The 13378-nt window shown below is 40.8% G+C and overlaps 1 protein-coding gene across 1 annotated transcript; it reads left to right on the top strand.

Moving 5' to 3' along the window:
• Nucleotides 1-967: 967 nt before the first annotated feature.
• Nucleotides 968-13137, top strand: LOC142855960 (C-type lectin domain family 2 member D11-like). The gene is made up of 5 exons (XM_075982644.1): nt 968-1101; nt 7398-7529; nt 8959-9137; nt 9724-9830; nt 10951-13137. The coding sequence occupies exons 1-5, from the start codon at nt 1026-1028 to the stop codon at nt 11093-11095; spliced, it is 639 nt and encodes a 212-aa protein (XP_075838759.1). The 5' UTR covers nt 968-1025; the 3' UTR covers nt 11096-13137.
• Nucleotides 13138-13378: the final 241 nt, after the last annotated feature.

The raw sequence follows: 13378 nt of genomic DNA, 5'->3' as shown, positions 1-13378 counted from the left end.
CAAGGCTACAGTTACAGCTCTGGAGCAACCTGACATTCTCTTCTGACCTCTGCAGGCACCTGCACACATAGGCACAGTCCCACAGACAGGCACAGCCACATAAATACATATAATTCAATATAATACAAATAAATCTTAGAAAAACTCCAACTCTGCCTTATAAACTGCCTAGTCCTGAAAGTCCCTTTGGCATCAAAGCTATGAACCTTGGTTTGGCCTGAGCCAAAGTTCCCTCAAAATCTAGAGCAATGATTCTCAACCTGGGGGTTGTAACCTTTTTGAGAGGACAGGGTTGAATGGGCATTTCATAGGGGTCAAGTATTAGATATCCTGCATATCAATTTATTTATTGTTCTGATTCAGAACAATAGCAAATAGCAAGATTACAGTAACAATGAAATAATTTTATGGTTGGGGGTCACCACAGCATGAGGAACTCTATTAAAGGGGTGCAGCAGTAAGAAAGTTGAGAACCACTGATCTAGAGGCATTTCTTAGACTGGGGAGGATGGCAGTGGCATGTGTCCTTTCTGTGCTCACACCACTAATTAAACATTTCCATGTTGGAACCTGATGTATGAGACAGCCCGAATAACTTATAATTGGCTCCAGAATAAACGATCTCTTATTCCTGGAGAGGAGAGAAATGTGCTCACTGACTATGGACAGAGAGTGTGGCCTCCAGCTCTTCAGATTCTGTCTTCTGGATCCTTAGCACACACAACCCTCTGGCATGGCCCTGGCACCTCTTCTTCAGTTCAGTGATGTCTCCAATACTCAAAGTTGTAGCAACATTTGGCTCACCTATCCAGAGGATCATTGCTTTTGTGTGGCATTCAAAGCAGTAAAGTGTTGTCAAATGCGAAGGAGGCCTGTGCTGATAGGATAGATACACAGGCAGAGGGCAGAGTGGAACCGCCCTATAAGCAAGGCCCCGGAAGGAAAAAAAAAAACAAAAACTGATTCTTCCTCAAAACGTTTTAAGTTTCTGTCTTGTAGCTGAGAATCAACGTTGTGGCCCCGAGATGAGTGCTCCAGAGCCTGCAGAGGCTTTAGTCAGATTGCTCAGTACCACAGACAGCCCGCCGAAGGACGACAAAGGTATGTTTTTAATGCATTTTTTAACCAAACTACAAGAGCAGAGAGGTGCTTGCCAGGGACAGGAAAGAAGGGGCACAGAGGCCAAAAAAGCTGAACCTCATATCGGTGAGCTAGTCACAGTGCGTTTCTGCAGAACCAGAGAATGCAGACAGGAGTTTTAGTTAAGCGAAGAAGTTATTACATTAGTTATTCTATTCGTAAATAGGTCTTGCACAAGAAAAACGAACAGTGAACTACCATACAAAAGCCGGAGGCATGGCTTATTTGTATGTGTGTTGCGGGGGGGGGGGAGTTCTCCCTTTTTTCTTAGCTTGCTAGCCCACTCTTTCCCCAGGCATCTGGTAAATTACACTCTGGTGAATCACAGCAAGTCCCTGTGGAACAGGCTTGCTCTACAACTCCCACAGCAAAGGCAAATTCAAACAACAGCTTTGCAATGTGCACAGTGACAGGAGTTGCCTCGGAAGTTGGGGCTTTTGTTTTACAGGTCCACTGTAATGGGGAAAAAAAATGAAAAGAGGTATTGGGTCTAGGCTGACTACACCCGGGACCAAATCCTTTGCATTTTGAGCTCCTAGTAAATTATGAAAAGAATATAATGGATTTTCTACTTCAGTCTTCAGGAAGGAAGCAAAATTGTGTTTCTTGCATTTTGAAAATGTCTATGCTTCATCATCATCATCGTCATTATTACTATTATTATTATTTTGATTTTTCTAGACAGGGTTTCTCTGCAGCTTTTGGAATCTGTCCGGGAACTAGCTCTTGTAGACCAGGATGGCCTCGAACTCATAGAGATCTGCCTGCCTCTGCTGGGATTAGAGGTGTGCACCACCACCACCTGGCATTTTTTTCTTCTTTTTTCCTTCTTCCCTGTCCCTTCACCTTAACTTTTTTCATTTAGCAAAAAAAAAAAAATATTGGGATTTTGAGAAAGCAAGACTGATATTTAACAAAATACAAAATTCATGACAAATGTTATTGCTTATCACTTAAACCAAGTATTTTCCTGAGATATACTATTATTACAATTATTAACTATTGATGCTGCTGCTTACTGCTGATTGACTAATTCTTTGAGACAGGCTCATACTGTATTCCAAGGTGACCTATAACTCCTGCTCCCTTTGCCCAGCAGAGCTGATTTTTTAAACCAAATACTTACCCAGTGGGAACATTCCCGTTGCTAATTGGAGCTCCTGTCCACTGAGGCATTCTACAACTTCACTCTTCTGAAACCATAGCTGGTTCTGTGAGTGAAGTAGGGTTTTTGTTTAGTTGGTTGGTTTTTTGTTTTTGGTTTTTTTTTTGTTTGTTTGTTTTTCCATTTGGTTAGGTTAGGTTTGGTTTGGTTTTTTGAGACAGAGTTTCTTTGTGTAGCCCTGGCTGTCCAGGAAATCACTCTGTATTTCAGGCTGGCCTTAACCTAAGAGATCCACCCGCCTGCCTCTGCCTCCCAAGTACTGGGATTAAAGGCTTGAGTCACCATCACCTGGTGTACATTTATTTCTGAGTTTTGAAAACATATACTCATAATGTCTCCATATCAGTGAAATACAAATCTGTAACTCCACCCAAATTCCTCTGAGGCCCATTGAAGATTCTTCCCAGTCACTTCTTTCCTCTGACCTGATATTTCCTATACGGAAGCTGTTCCCATAAATCCTATATGTGATAGTTGAGTGTCAAGTACAAACGGTTGATCTTAGATTTATGTTCTAAGCATCATTAATCCATAAACAGTTCAGGATTCAGAACTTTGAAAGCATCTCAAAGTACAATGTCTGCTTTTATTTGGCAGAAGGTTAAGAAAAGCCAACAGAAAAACTGGTGGATTAGATTAGCTCAACCAGAAAAAAAAAAATTAGTGATGAATGGAGCTATCAAAAAAAGAAATGGAAGAAAAGAAACAACAACAAAAACCCCACACAGTTCTGTGATCAGAGCTGCATGACAGACAACTTATTTGTTGCTCCCTGCTCTAGAGCTGTGGAGGATCTAAGCCTAATGAAAGATTGAGACACATACTATAGCAGGTAGGAAGGCAGGCTAGAAACAGAATATGCCATGCAGAGAGAGCTTGGGTATGGAGAGTTTATTTAGAAGTTGGGAGGGTATGGAGAGAAAGAGAGAGGGGGGTGGGGAGGAGAGAAGCTTGTTTCTTAAAGGGACAGGGTTCATCCTGCTAGGTATAGCAGGTCAGCATAATCATAATCCTAACACCTAAGGAACACATGGTCACAGTGTGAGGCATGGTCAGGCACAAGCACATGCTCCAAGTTTAGAATGCTTCATCCACAGTGCTCAGTAATATTGATTTATATTTTCAAAGTTGGAGGATGTTTGGCTGCTGCAAGATGGGAATTTTTTTAAATATTTATTTATTTATTTATTCATTATGCATACAATATTCTGTCTGTGTGTACATCTGCAGGCCAGAAGAGGGCACCAGACCTCATTACAGATGGTTGTGAGCCACCATGTGGTTGCCAGGAATTGAACTCAGGACCTCTGGAAGAGCAGTCAATGCTCTTAACCACTGAGCCATCTCTCCAGCCCACAAGATGTGAATTTTAAAAACAAATTATATTTATAAGACTCTCCAGTATTACTGTCAATATTCACATGCAGATTTTAATTTATAATGGAAACCTGGGTTTTCATTTCTCTTGGGAAAATCTGTGGATAGCAGAAGCAGGGCATATAGTAAATGTATTCTCATTTATCAAACTGATAATCTGTTTCAAATTGTCTTTTCTCAAACTTTGTAACACCGAGCATATTTAGTGCATGATCCTAATTGACCAGTATTCAGGGATTTGGCTTATTTTTCTTCTTTCTCTCTCTCTTTTAAAACTAGGAGTTCTTGCAATTCTCAGGATATAACACCTTTTTCATCTATGTCTTGCTAAAAATTTGTTTTTGAATTCTATTTACAGGACTTATAAAAGAGAGTTCCTTAATTAGGCAAAAATCAAATTGTTCCATTTTCTATAATGTAGATAAGAATTTTGCTATTATACCTGAGACATTTTTATTCAACAGTAGTTCACAGAGGTTCTTTTTGTCTCTTTTCCTTGGATAGTTTTATAGTCCTAGGCTTCATGCTTGAGTAGTATTTTATAGGAGGTAGGACAAGTGAACTTTAAGCATGTGGATACAGATTGACTCAGATTAGGAGGAAAGAAGGAGCATGAAGTAGAAGGGAGTAGAGCAGTGTGCAGTGTGCACAAAGATCAGTCTCCTGGGAGGATGACATGCAGCAACATTATCTCCCTAAATATGTCAAACCCGGTTTAATGTGCCTGGCCCACATGATTGACTTGTTTCTTGTTTTACTATTATTATTTTCTGTTCTTTTGGTTTATATGTCCATACCTTGCCCAAACCATACTTATATCTTTGTTTCTGTCACTCTGTGATTGGGTGGTGTTGTTTCAACAAATTTAGCCTCGTTTTTTGTTTTCTGTTGTTTCGTTTTGTTTCCAAATTGTTCAGCTAGACTAATTCTTTTGAATTTTCAAGTGATTTGAAAGTTATCTTATACTGGAGAGATGTCATATGGTATAGTGATACTTTACTTATGTTTTATAAATAAAACTTGCCTTAAGTCCAGAAGGTCAAACTAAGCCACTTGGAGGCCAGGAGGTGGTGTCACACATCTTTAATCCCAGGATTTGGAGGCAGTGCCTCCAAATGGATCTCTGTGAGGCTATCCTGATTCATGCAGAAACAGATCCAGGTGGTGGTGGCTCACACCTTTATTTTAAACACTAGAGAGAAATACTTCAGTGTTGAGACAGGAACTCGTTCTTTTTTATCTGAGGATTTCTTTTTTTTTTTTTTTTTTTTTTTTTTTTTTGGTTTTTCGAGACAGGGTTTCTCTATGGTTTTGGAGCCTGTCCTGGAAGTAGCTCTTGTAGACCAGGCTGGTCTCGAACTCACAGAGATCCGCCTGCCTCTGCCTCCCGAGTGCTGGGATTAAAGGCGTGCTCCACCACCGCCCGGCTTATCTGAGGATTTCTTAGAGGTAAGAATTCTCTAGTGGCTTGACTGTTTTACTTTTCTGATCTTCAGGTTAAAACCCAATATCTGTCTCTGAGTTTTTCTTAACTGTGCTACAATATGGTTAAAAGCACTAGCTGCTCTTGCAGAGGACCCAGGTTTAGTTCCTACAACTCTCACGGCCATTCACAAATATCTGTAACTCCAGTTCCAAGAAATTCAGTCTCCTTGTAGATCATGCATGCCCGCCCATCTTGCACAGACATAAGAGGAATATTTGTTAGTCCCTCCAGCTCCCAAATAATGAAATAGAGACTTCTTATTATTTCTGAAAGCTTGGCCTTAGCTTAGGCGTGTTTGTAACTAGCTCTTAGAATTTTAATTTACTCATTTCAATTAACGGATATTTTGCCTTGAAGCTTTTTAGCTTCCTTTTGTTCTGTATGTCCATCTCTCTTGGTGTCTCATTGGTATCTTGATTTTGTCTCATCATTTCTCTACATTTAAATCCTGTCTATCTCTCCTAAATAGCTATTGGCATTCAGCTCTTTATTAAACCTATCAGATGGTACCTTGGGAGAGACATGTCTTCACAGTGTACAATTATTCTGCAACATAGATTTATATATAGGCATAGCTACTATAAGCATAAAATAAAGAATAAAATTTAGAACAATGAAAGACCTTATTTTTTTAAATTTTTTTGTTTGTTGTTATTTAAAAATTTCCACCTCCTCCCATTTCCCTCCCCCTCCCCCCATTCCCCTTCTTGTTCCTCTCCAGTCCAAAGAGCAGTCAGGGTTCCCTGCCCTGTGGGAAGTCCAAGGTCCTCCCTACTCCATCCAGGTCTAGGAAGGTGAGCATCTAAACAGACTAGGCTCCCACAAAGCCAGTACATGCAGTAGGATCAAAACCCAGTGCCATTGTCCTTGGCTTCTCAGTCAGCCCTCCTTGTCAGCCACATTCAGGGAGTCCAGTTTGATCACATGCTCCATCAGTCCCAATCCAGCTGGCCTTGGTGAGCTCCCATTAGATCAGCCCCACCGTCTCAGACCACCCCTTGCGGTCCTGACTTCCTTGCTCACGTTCTCCCTCCTTCTGCTCCTCATTTGGACCTTAGAAGCTCAGTCCAGTGTTCCAATGTGATTTTCTGTCTCTATCTTCATCCATTGCCAGATGAAGGTTCTATGGTGATTGTCGTGGCCCACAGGTGATATGCAAGATATTCATCAGTATGGCTATAGGATAGGGCCATTTCAGGCTCCCTCTCCTCAGCTGCCCAAGGCTCTAACTGGGGATATCTCCATGGACACCTGGGAACACCTCTAGAGTCATGTCTCTTGCCAACACTTATTTCTTTTAAATGCCATATATCCATAAATGTGTTGGGAAGAGTTCCTTCAATTCTTGTTGAAAGTTTTTGTTATTTTGAACTAATATTTATATATTTCACATGGTTTTGTTAAGATTGTTAAAATGCTCCCTATTTCACCGATGAATTATGTCAGTGTGTTCTATTACATTACTTTTATGTGTGTGCTTATTAATTTATTTACTTACTAGGTTCTTTGAAAATGATCCTTATATAGTCTAGGTTGGCCTCAAACTGCTTATATAGCCAAGGCTGGCTTTGTACCCCTGACTCTCCGGTTTCTGCCTCTCTAACACTGGAATTGCAGAAGTGTACCAACATGTCTGTTTCACTGACTGGAATGGAAGTTAACACAGGCAGTCATGAGCTGCCCCAAGTGGGAGCTGGAAGCCAAATTTATGTACTCTAGAGGAGAAACAACTGTTCTTAACCACTTGGCTATCTCTCCAGCCTCTTGCTAATCCCTGCACCCCCAACCTCCTACAGTGTTTCCCTCAGTCCTAACTTTCTTTCTTTTCTTTTTTCTTTTTCAAAGACAAAGTTTCTTTATGTGACAAGCCTGGCTGTCTGGCTGCTCAGGAATTAGCTCTTGTCAACCAGACTGGCCTCGAACTCACAGAGATCACCCTGTCACTATCTCCACAGGTGTTTGTTCGCTTGTTTTTTTCTATTTCATTTTGATCTTCACTCTTTCTGTTTCTTGACCCTTTAATGGTGCTAGAAGACTCCATGGCAACAATTCTGTTTGACTTTCTTCTACGTTTCTGTGAGCCATAGATATCGTCTACAGACCAGGACTTTCTGAGAGGGGTGTTGCAGAGGAGGAGTATAAGCAAAATCTACAAAAAATTCTGAGGAAATCTATACTTTCTTCCTGAAAGATTCTTGAGATTGATTTTCTCATATTTATATTTTTCAGGTAAAAAGTTCCAAAGAAAACGTCTCAGAATCTTCTCCCCCATGTCTTTTCCTAGGCTTTACTGCTCCTATGCAGCAAACATCCTCCTTAGTGGAGCTGTGATTGCACTTTCTGTGGCTCTGTCATTGTCAGGTGAGTGACATTCTCCAGATTCTGCAGCATTCTGTCCACATCCACACTGACAGTTACACTTACTGAGCACTGTGAGCCAGGACTGTGTGAAGGGCAGAGAGAAAACACACTGGAAGTTCCTGCTCTCTGGGAACATAGGGTCTAGCAGGAAGATGCAGTGAAGGAACAGCACAGGCTGTTGTGTGCACAGGAGGTCAGGCTCAGCATCCCTGGGAAGATGACATTTAGTAAACGATAAAGAGATGCAGGAGACATATGTCTACCTTGGGGAAACTATTGAAAGTAGAGAATAAGGAAAGCAGTACCCAAAGGAAGAACCTCAAGGAAATGTGAGGACAGAGAAGAGTAATATGTCCAGGAAGATACAGCACCTCCCCCCATTATGCATGGTGTTATGTAAAATGTTCATCTGTATTTTGAAAGTATTCAATGAAAGATTTTTGAGGTGATCAATTTATAGAATTTTAGAAAAACACTGTTCAGAATAGTGTAATAAAAGGCTTATACTCTTGCCATCGTTAGGGTTGTCCTTTTTCCCTCTCAACCTGTTGGCCACCAGGTTGAGAGGGGAAAGATGAGAAGAGATGACAGAAAGTTTTGTATGCAGTCCATGAGCATGAACGAAGTGAGGCCTCTGGGAGAAAGACTTAGGTGAATCTGCTCAACTTTATACTAGAGTATAAGGAATATATAGAATTGGGGAGCCTAGGGACAAACCCCAGTTTGTATTAAGTGGCACGCTCCTTTCACAAGACCTGGCATGTGGTAATAGGGTCGTTTAGCAGAGCTCCTAGTACTAGTCTTCTTTGTAGGGATCTATATCAAGGGCCAAGCTAAAGACGATCAAACATCTGGTTTTAAAGACAGGCTTCTGGTTTATAGACAGCTTTCAGATAAGGTCAGGCCTCCAGGCCCAGAGACATCATCCAGATAAGACTAGGTAGAGAGCTGGAAATTTTGTTGGAGAGAAAGAAAGTTCTATATTGTTGAATCTTGAGAGAAAGCGGCTAGGCTATGGAAGACTGTGACCTCTAATGAGCCACCATGTATTCTAACATCTGAGCAATCCCTTAGTGCAACAGGACCACACTGTATACACTGCCTTCCCAATAGTCCTCACTGTTATCTCACTTAACAAACTATCAAAGTTGTTGTTTGAACAGAATGCTACTGTAGTGAAATAGCACAAAGCAGGAAATGTGATGATGTTATAGAAATACACATCCTGGAAGCACTGTTTTCAGAGAGAACCTGAAAGAGATTGGGGCACAAGCCTGAGCTGGGACGCATTTAGATAAAGAACCATCATGTTGAGGAGACAATTTTTACAGATTCGAAAGGAAACGTACAGTCAAATTCACACCTTACATCTGAGCTTAGTAAGCTATGCCAATTCTTGTTTTAATTCATTTTATTGTCCAAATATTAGAAAGAAGGCCAGAACCGGTATCAATCAAAAATGCCAATGGTGCTTGCCCAAGAAACTGGATTGGATTTGGGAGTAAATGTTTTTATTTTTCTGAAGACACAAGTAACTGGACATTCAGTCAGAACTTCTGCAAGGAACTAGAGGCCCATCTAGCTCGATTTGACAACATGGAGGAGCTGGTAAGAAAGGATCAGAAATTTGTGTGTTTGTTTGTTTGTTCTGTTGAACATGTATTGCTCTGAGATAGGCTGGTTAAAGATGAAACATGAGGAAGAATCCCACCTGTTGCGGATGGAGACATGGGGAACATGTGAGTGTGTGCCATTTGCTAATAGCAAAACTTCCAAGTGGAGCCCTGAGACATTCAAGAAGCCTTTTCTCATGTAGTGCTCATAGTCAGTCTGGAAGGTCAGACATGCCATTTTACTGAGATACCTGCTAGTGATGAGAATTTTTCTCCAAGCTAGCAAATGCTGCATCCTGAAGGTGACAACTGTTAATAACTTCAAGGGGAGACTTAACCAGAGACTAACCCAGCCATTAGGAATATATCATAAAACTTGGTACTTTAATTCAAATGAGGTACTTAAGAATTATGGCTGTCAACTGGATTCACTGAGAACTGAGGGCTATTATGGCTCCAAAGTCTGTGTCCCTCAGGTACACCCTCTTGTCATCTAAAGAGGAAGCTGCAGGGTGGGAACACTCAAGGGTCATCTGAAACAGAAAGACACATGTGTATTTGCTTTCCTTTTTTTATGACAGAATTTCCTGAAGAGATACACAGGGACCTTTGACTACTGGATTGGCCTGCACAGAGAGTCACCAAAGCACACTTGGAGGTGGATGGACAACACAGAATATAACAGCTCGTATGTTTTCAAACCACTTTCCTTCTACTGTGATCATTTGTTGTGAAGAGTGTAGTTGTGTCTAGAGGAATAGCTGTGTCAGTTGAAGCCAACTGTACTGCCTTGGAGGTATATTTGCCATCATTTTTAACACCTTTATTTAGTGTGATTTTCCTCAAAATCTTTTTTTAAAAATATTTATTTATTTATTATGTATACAATATTCTGTCTGTGTGTATGCCTGTAGGCCAAAAGAGGGCACTAGACCCCATTACAGATGGTTGTGAGCCACCATGTGGTTGCTGGAAATTTAACTCAGGACTTTTGGAAGAGCAGGCAATGCTCTTAACCTCTGAGCCATCTCTCTAGCCCTTTTCCTCAAAATCTTTCGCATGATGGTGGCGTCTGAGATAGCTATTGTCTGCTCCTTCACCAATTTAATTTTTTTTGGCGGGGGGGGGGTATTGATAAATGCCCTGTGTGGAATGTAGACAGAACCTCAGAAGTGCAATGAGGGCTCTGAAACTTCAGGAAGCTACTGCAGAAGTGCAAGCTTGAGACCCATCAGTCCAGTGTGTGTAAAGCTGTACCCACTCACAGAAGAAGAGACTCCAAGGGAATTGGAAACCTTCTCTAAAGTCTTGTAATCTGAGTGTACCTAAGACAGTTCTTGGATATGAGCATAGCTGTCTTGAATGGAGTCACTAAACCAGAATGGTAGATCACAGACTAAGTATTGTCCATCGTTAAAGCCCATTCCAATTTACCAAAAAGTGGGTTTCCCTATATGTGGAATGTTTCGAAACAAAATTGAAAATCACCCTGAGTAATGCTACCTATGTCTGAATAGGGTAGCAAGTACCAGTTCAATGTTTTTGAAGGGATGACTGTCAAAGGTTCTGTGTTCAAGTCAAACCTTGAGAATGTAAAAAAAAAAAAACAGTGGATACAAATCTAGAGAAAATTATGCTTCAGGGACTCTGGTTTTTAGGGTTTTTTTTTGTTTGTTTGGTTTTTTTTTATTTATTTTATTTTATTTTTTGATTTGTATTACAAAAAAGCAGTGTAAACAGGCAAAATTTCACTAAGAAGCGAATGCATTTCTGGGCTCAGCAGATTTACTGTTTTTAATTATTTTCAGGGTTCCCATCCAAGGAGTGGAAAACTATGCTTACTTGAACAGCAAAAAAATCAGCAGTGCCAGAATCTATTCAGACAGGAGATGGATCTGTAGCAAGCCCATCTGCTGTATCCTGCAATGTCAAATTCCTTGTGCTTCTTCCTAGTTTTTATCAAGAGATGCCTTGCAACCTTATATCTACAGCTAATGCTCTATTTCCATCTTTCAACACTGTTATCAAAAAAAAAAAAAAAAACGGAACATTTGTTGGCATCTATCCTGGCCAGTGGGACACAAACATGGGTCCTTGATGAACCTGGAGGGGAGGAATAGAAGGGCAAGAGTCACGAGAAATGACGGCAAAACAGGCTTTCTGATCAAGCTGCAAATTTTATTATTTCTCAGAAGCTGTTATAGCAAATGGGCAGGGGTGAGGGTAAGGTGTCAGGAATTCAAGTCTGGAAGGTGTCTGGCTGAGAGAAAGAGATATTAACTAACAAAGGAAATGCTAATTGCTTCTAAAGCCGGGAGCCTGTTGTCTCACTAGGAGGTAAGATACCAGATTAATCTTCTAGGCCTAGAATTTACCCTGCTGAGGGGAAAGAGGTAAATATTTTTACTTGTAAGCTTAAAATGGCTGTAAAAAAATCCAAATCTCAAAATACAGGTCTTTACTTACAGCATGTCGGCCATTTTTAAGTATTAGAATGAGGCGAGTTAAAGGTCATCTGGTAGACGGCGGGCATTAACCAGTGGGGGAGAACAAAGGCCCTATCCTCCCATGTTTAATTGGTGGGGGAAATTTCTTTCCAGTTTGGTGGAGGAAATTTCTTTTCAAAGTTTCAGATGTCTTTTTGGGGAGGAGAGGGTCTTGGTTTTTATGTCAAGACCTCTGAAAATCAACGTCTATGCAATCAGGCATGTTCCTTAGAAGACCCAGAGGTGGAATGCATGGTCTTCTACCTGCAGTGCTGTTTGCCTTGCACCCCTTGTGCTGATGTCCATGTCTGTTGTGGACAGACACACATATCTCTGGGTTTTATGTGGCTCCAATAAGAGACTCGCTCTCAAGGGGTTTCTTCTATCCCACCATCAGCCAGATCAAGCCAGTGATAATGGACCTGAATGGGCTTCGATGGGAGAGAGTCCACCTGTTGGCAAACAAACTTAGTGAGCCCATTAAGGGCCCATGGTCAAAAAGCCATCAATAATAAAAATCCTAAAAGTGGTCCCCAAAGGTTGGGTAAGAGGGTGGTGACCCAGGGGAAACCATCCCTCCTCTTGCTCTCTCTGCTTTTTTTCACACTCTAATCCTTTCTTGACCTTAGCAAAACTGTCTCTAACTATCCCAGTGTGATCAGTATAGAAACAACATTTCTCTTTTAAGGCAGTGCAAAGGGATCAAATTCTAAAATTCTTAACATATGCATTAAATCCAAACATTTTACAACGGTGTGTCAAACTTTTCTCAACATCCATAAGCAGTTACAAATATCATTAGGTCAATTCCAGTAAGAGTACAATGACATTGTTGTTATTAAATAACAGTTTCAGTCTCTGAATAACAGTCAAACCCCCAGTCTGCGCACTTCTTAAGTGAAGAGGGGTTAATATGAGTTCTGTGTCCCAGAGATTAAAACACTCAGAGGTTTAGTCTGCTTCTCAGCTCCAAAGCAAACAGAATTCAAACTGCAGAAAACTATAGTCACAGTGGGGCATCCCAAGTCTGGATGCAGCTCAGAATTCATTTTTTAGGGCAGGTGACATTCCTGGGTAAGTTGAGGTGGATTCAGCTACCTGAAGCACATCTTGGCAATTATCTCAGCAGGGTCTCTTTGTGTGGAATCTCTGGAGGCAGAATGGTATAGTGTGCTGGTAGCAGGTCCAGTGGGGACAGGGAAGATTGGATCAAGGATTCCTCTCCCACCTATTTCTTGAACTCCTCTATGGGGTGTTTGTTGCTATGATGTCATCAGGTCCAGCTTTATTTTCTTTCTATGAAAAAGTATCTATCCTGGCCAGTGGGACAAGAACAGGCCACCACTGCTGGTCATAAATTTTATTTTTAGTAAGGTTTTTTTCACTTGTCCTGAACCTGTGACCCTGTGAATGAAGCTGGGATCACAGGTGTGTGTCACCACACCACACATTCTCCTGTTCAGTGTTAAACTGAAAATATCTTGTAAATAAAACATTGTGTTTTTATGTCTGTACTTTATTATATATTAGATGAATAAAGAATATTTAATTTTTGGAATATCACTTTAAGTCACTTCTTCATTTATCCCTAATAAAAAATTTTCCTTGCAATCCATTTTACTTCCCGCATCCTCATAGGAAGTTGGAAAACATCCTCAGGGACTAGCAGTCAATGTGTCCAATATAAGAGTCTTCAAAGCAGATCTATGGAGTGAACCATCTTGTCACAATTACGGCTGTACAAAAATTT

Source organism: Microtus pennsylvanicus, chromosome 8, assembly GCF_037038515.1.
Source record: "Microtus pennsylvanicus isolate mMicPen1 chromosome 8, mMicPen1.hap1, whole genome shotgun sequence".
Classification (NCBI taxonomy): domain Eukaryota; kingdom Metazoa; phylum Chordata; class Mammalia; order Rodentia; family Cricetidae; genus Microtus; species Microtus pennsylvanicus.
This window is presented reverse-complemented; position numbering and strand designations above follow the sequence as displayed.

Excerpts from the sequence above, each read along its gene's own strand:
- LOC142855960 (XM_075982644.1), top strand. The coding sequence starts at position 1,026 with ATGAGTGCTCCAGAGCCTGCAGAGGCTTTAGTCAGATTGCTCAGTACC. Across the intron at positions 1,102-7,397 it reads CCCGCCGAAGGACGACAAAG|GTAAAAAGTTCCAAAGAAAA; the intron begins GTATGTTTTTAA and ends TATATTTTTCAG. Across the intron at positions 9,138-9,723 it reads TTGACAACATGGAGGAGCTG|AATTTCCTGAAGAGATACAC; the intron begins GTAAGAAAGGAT and ends TTTTTATGACAG.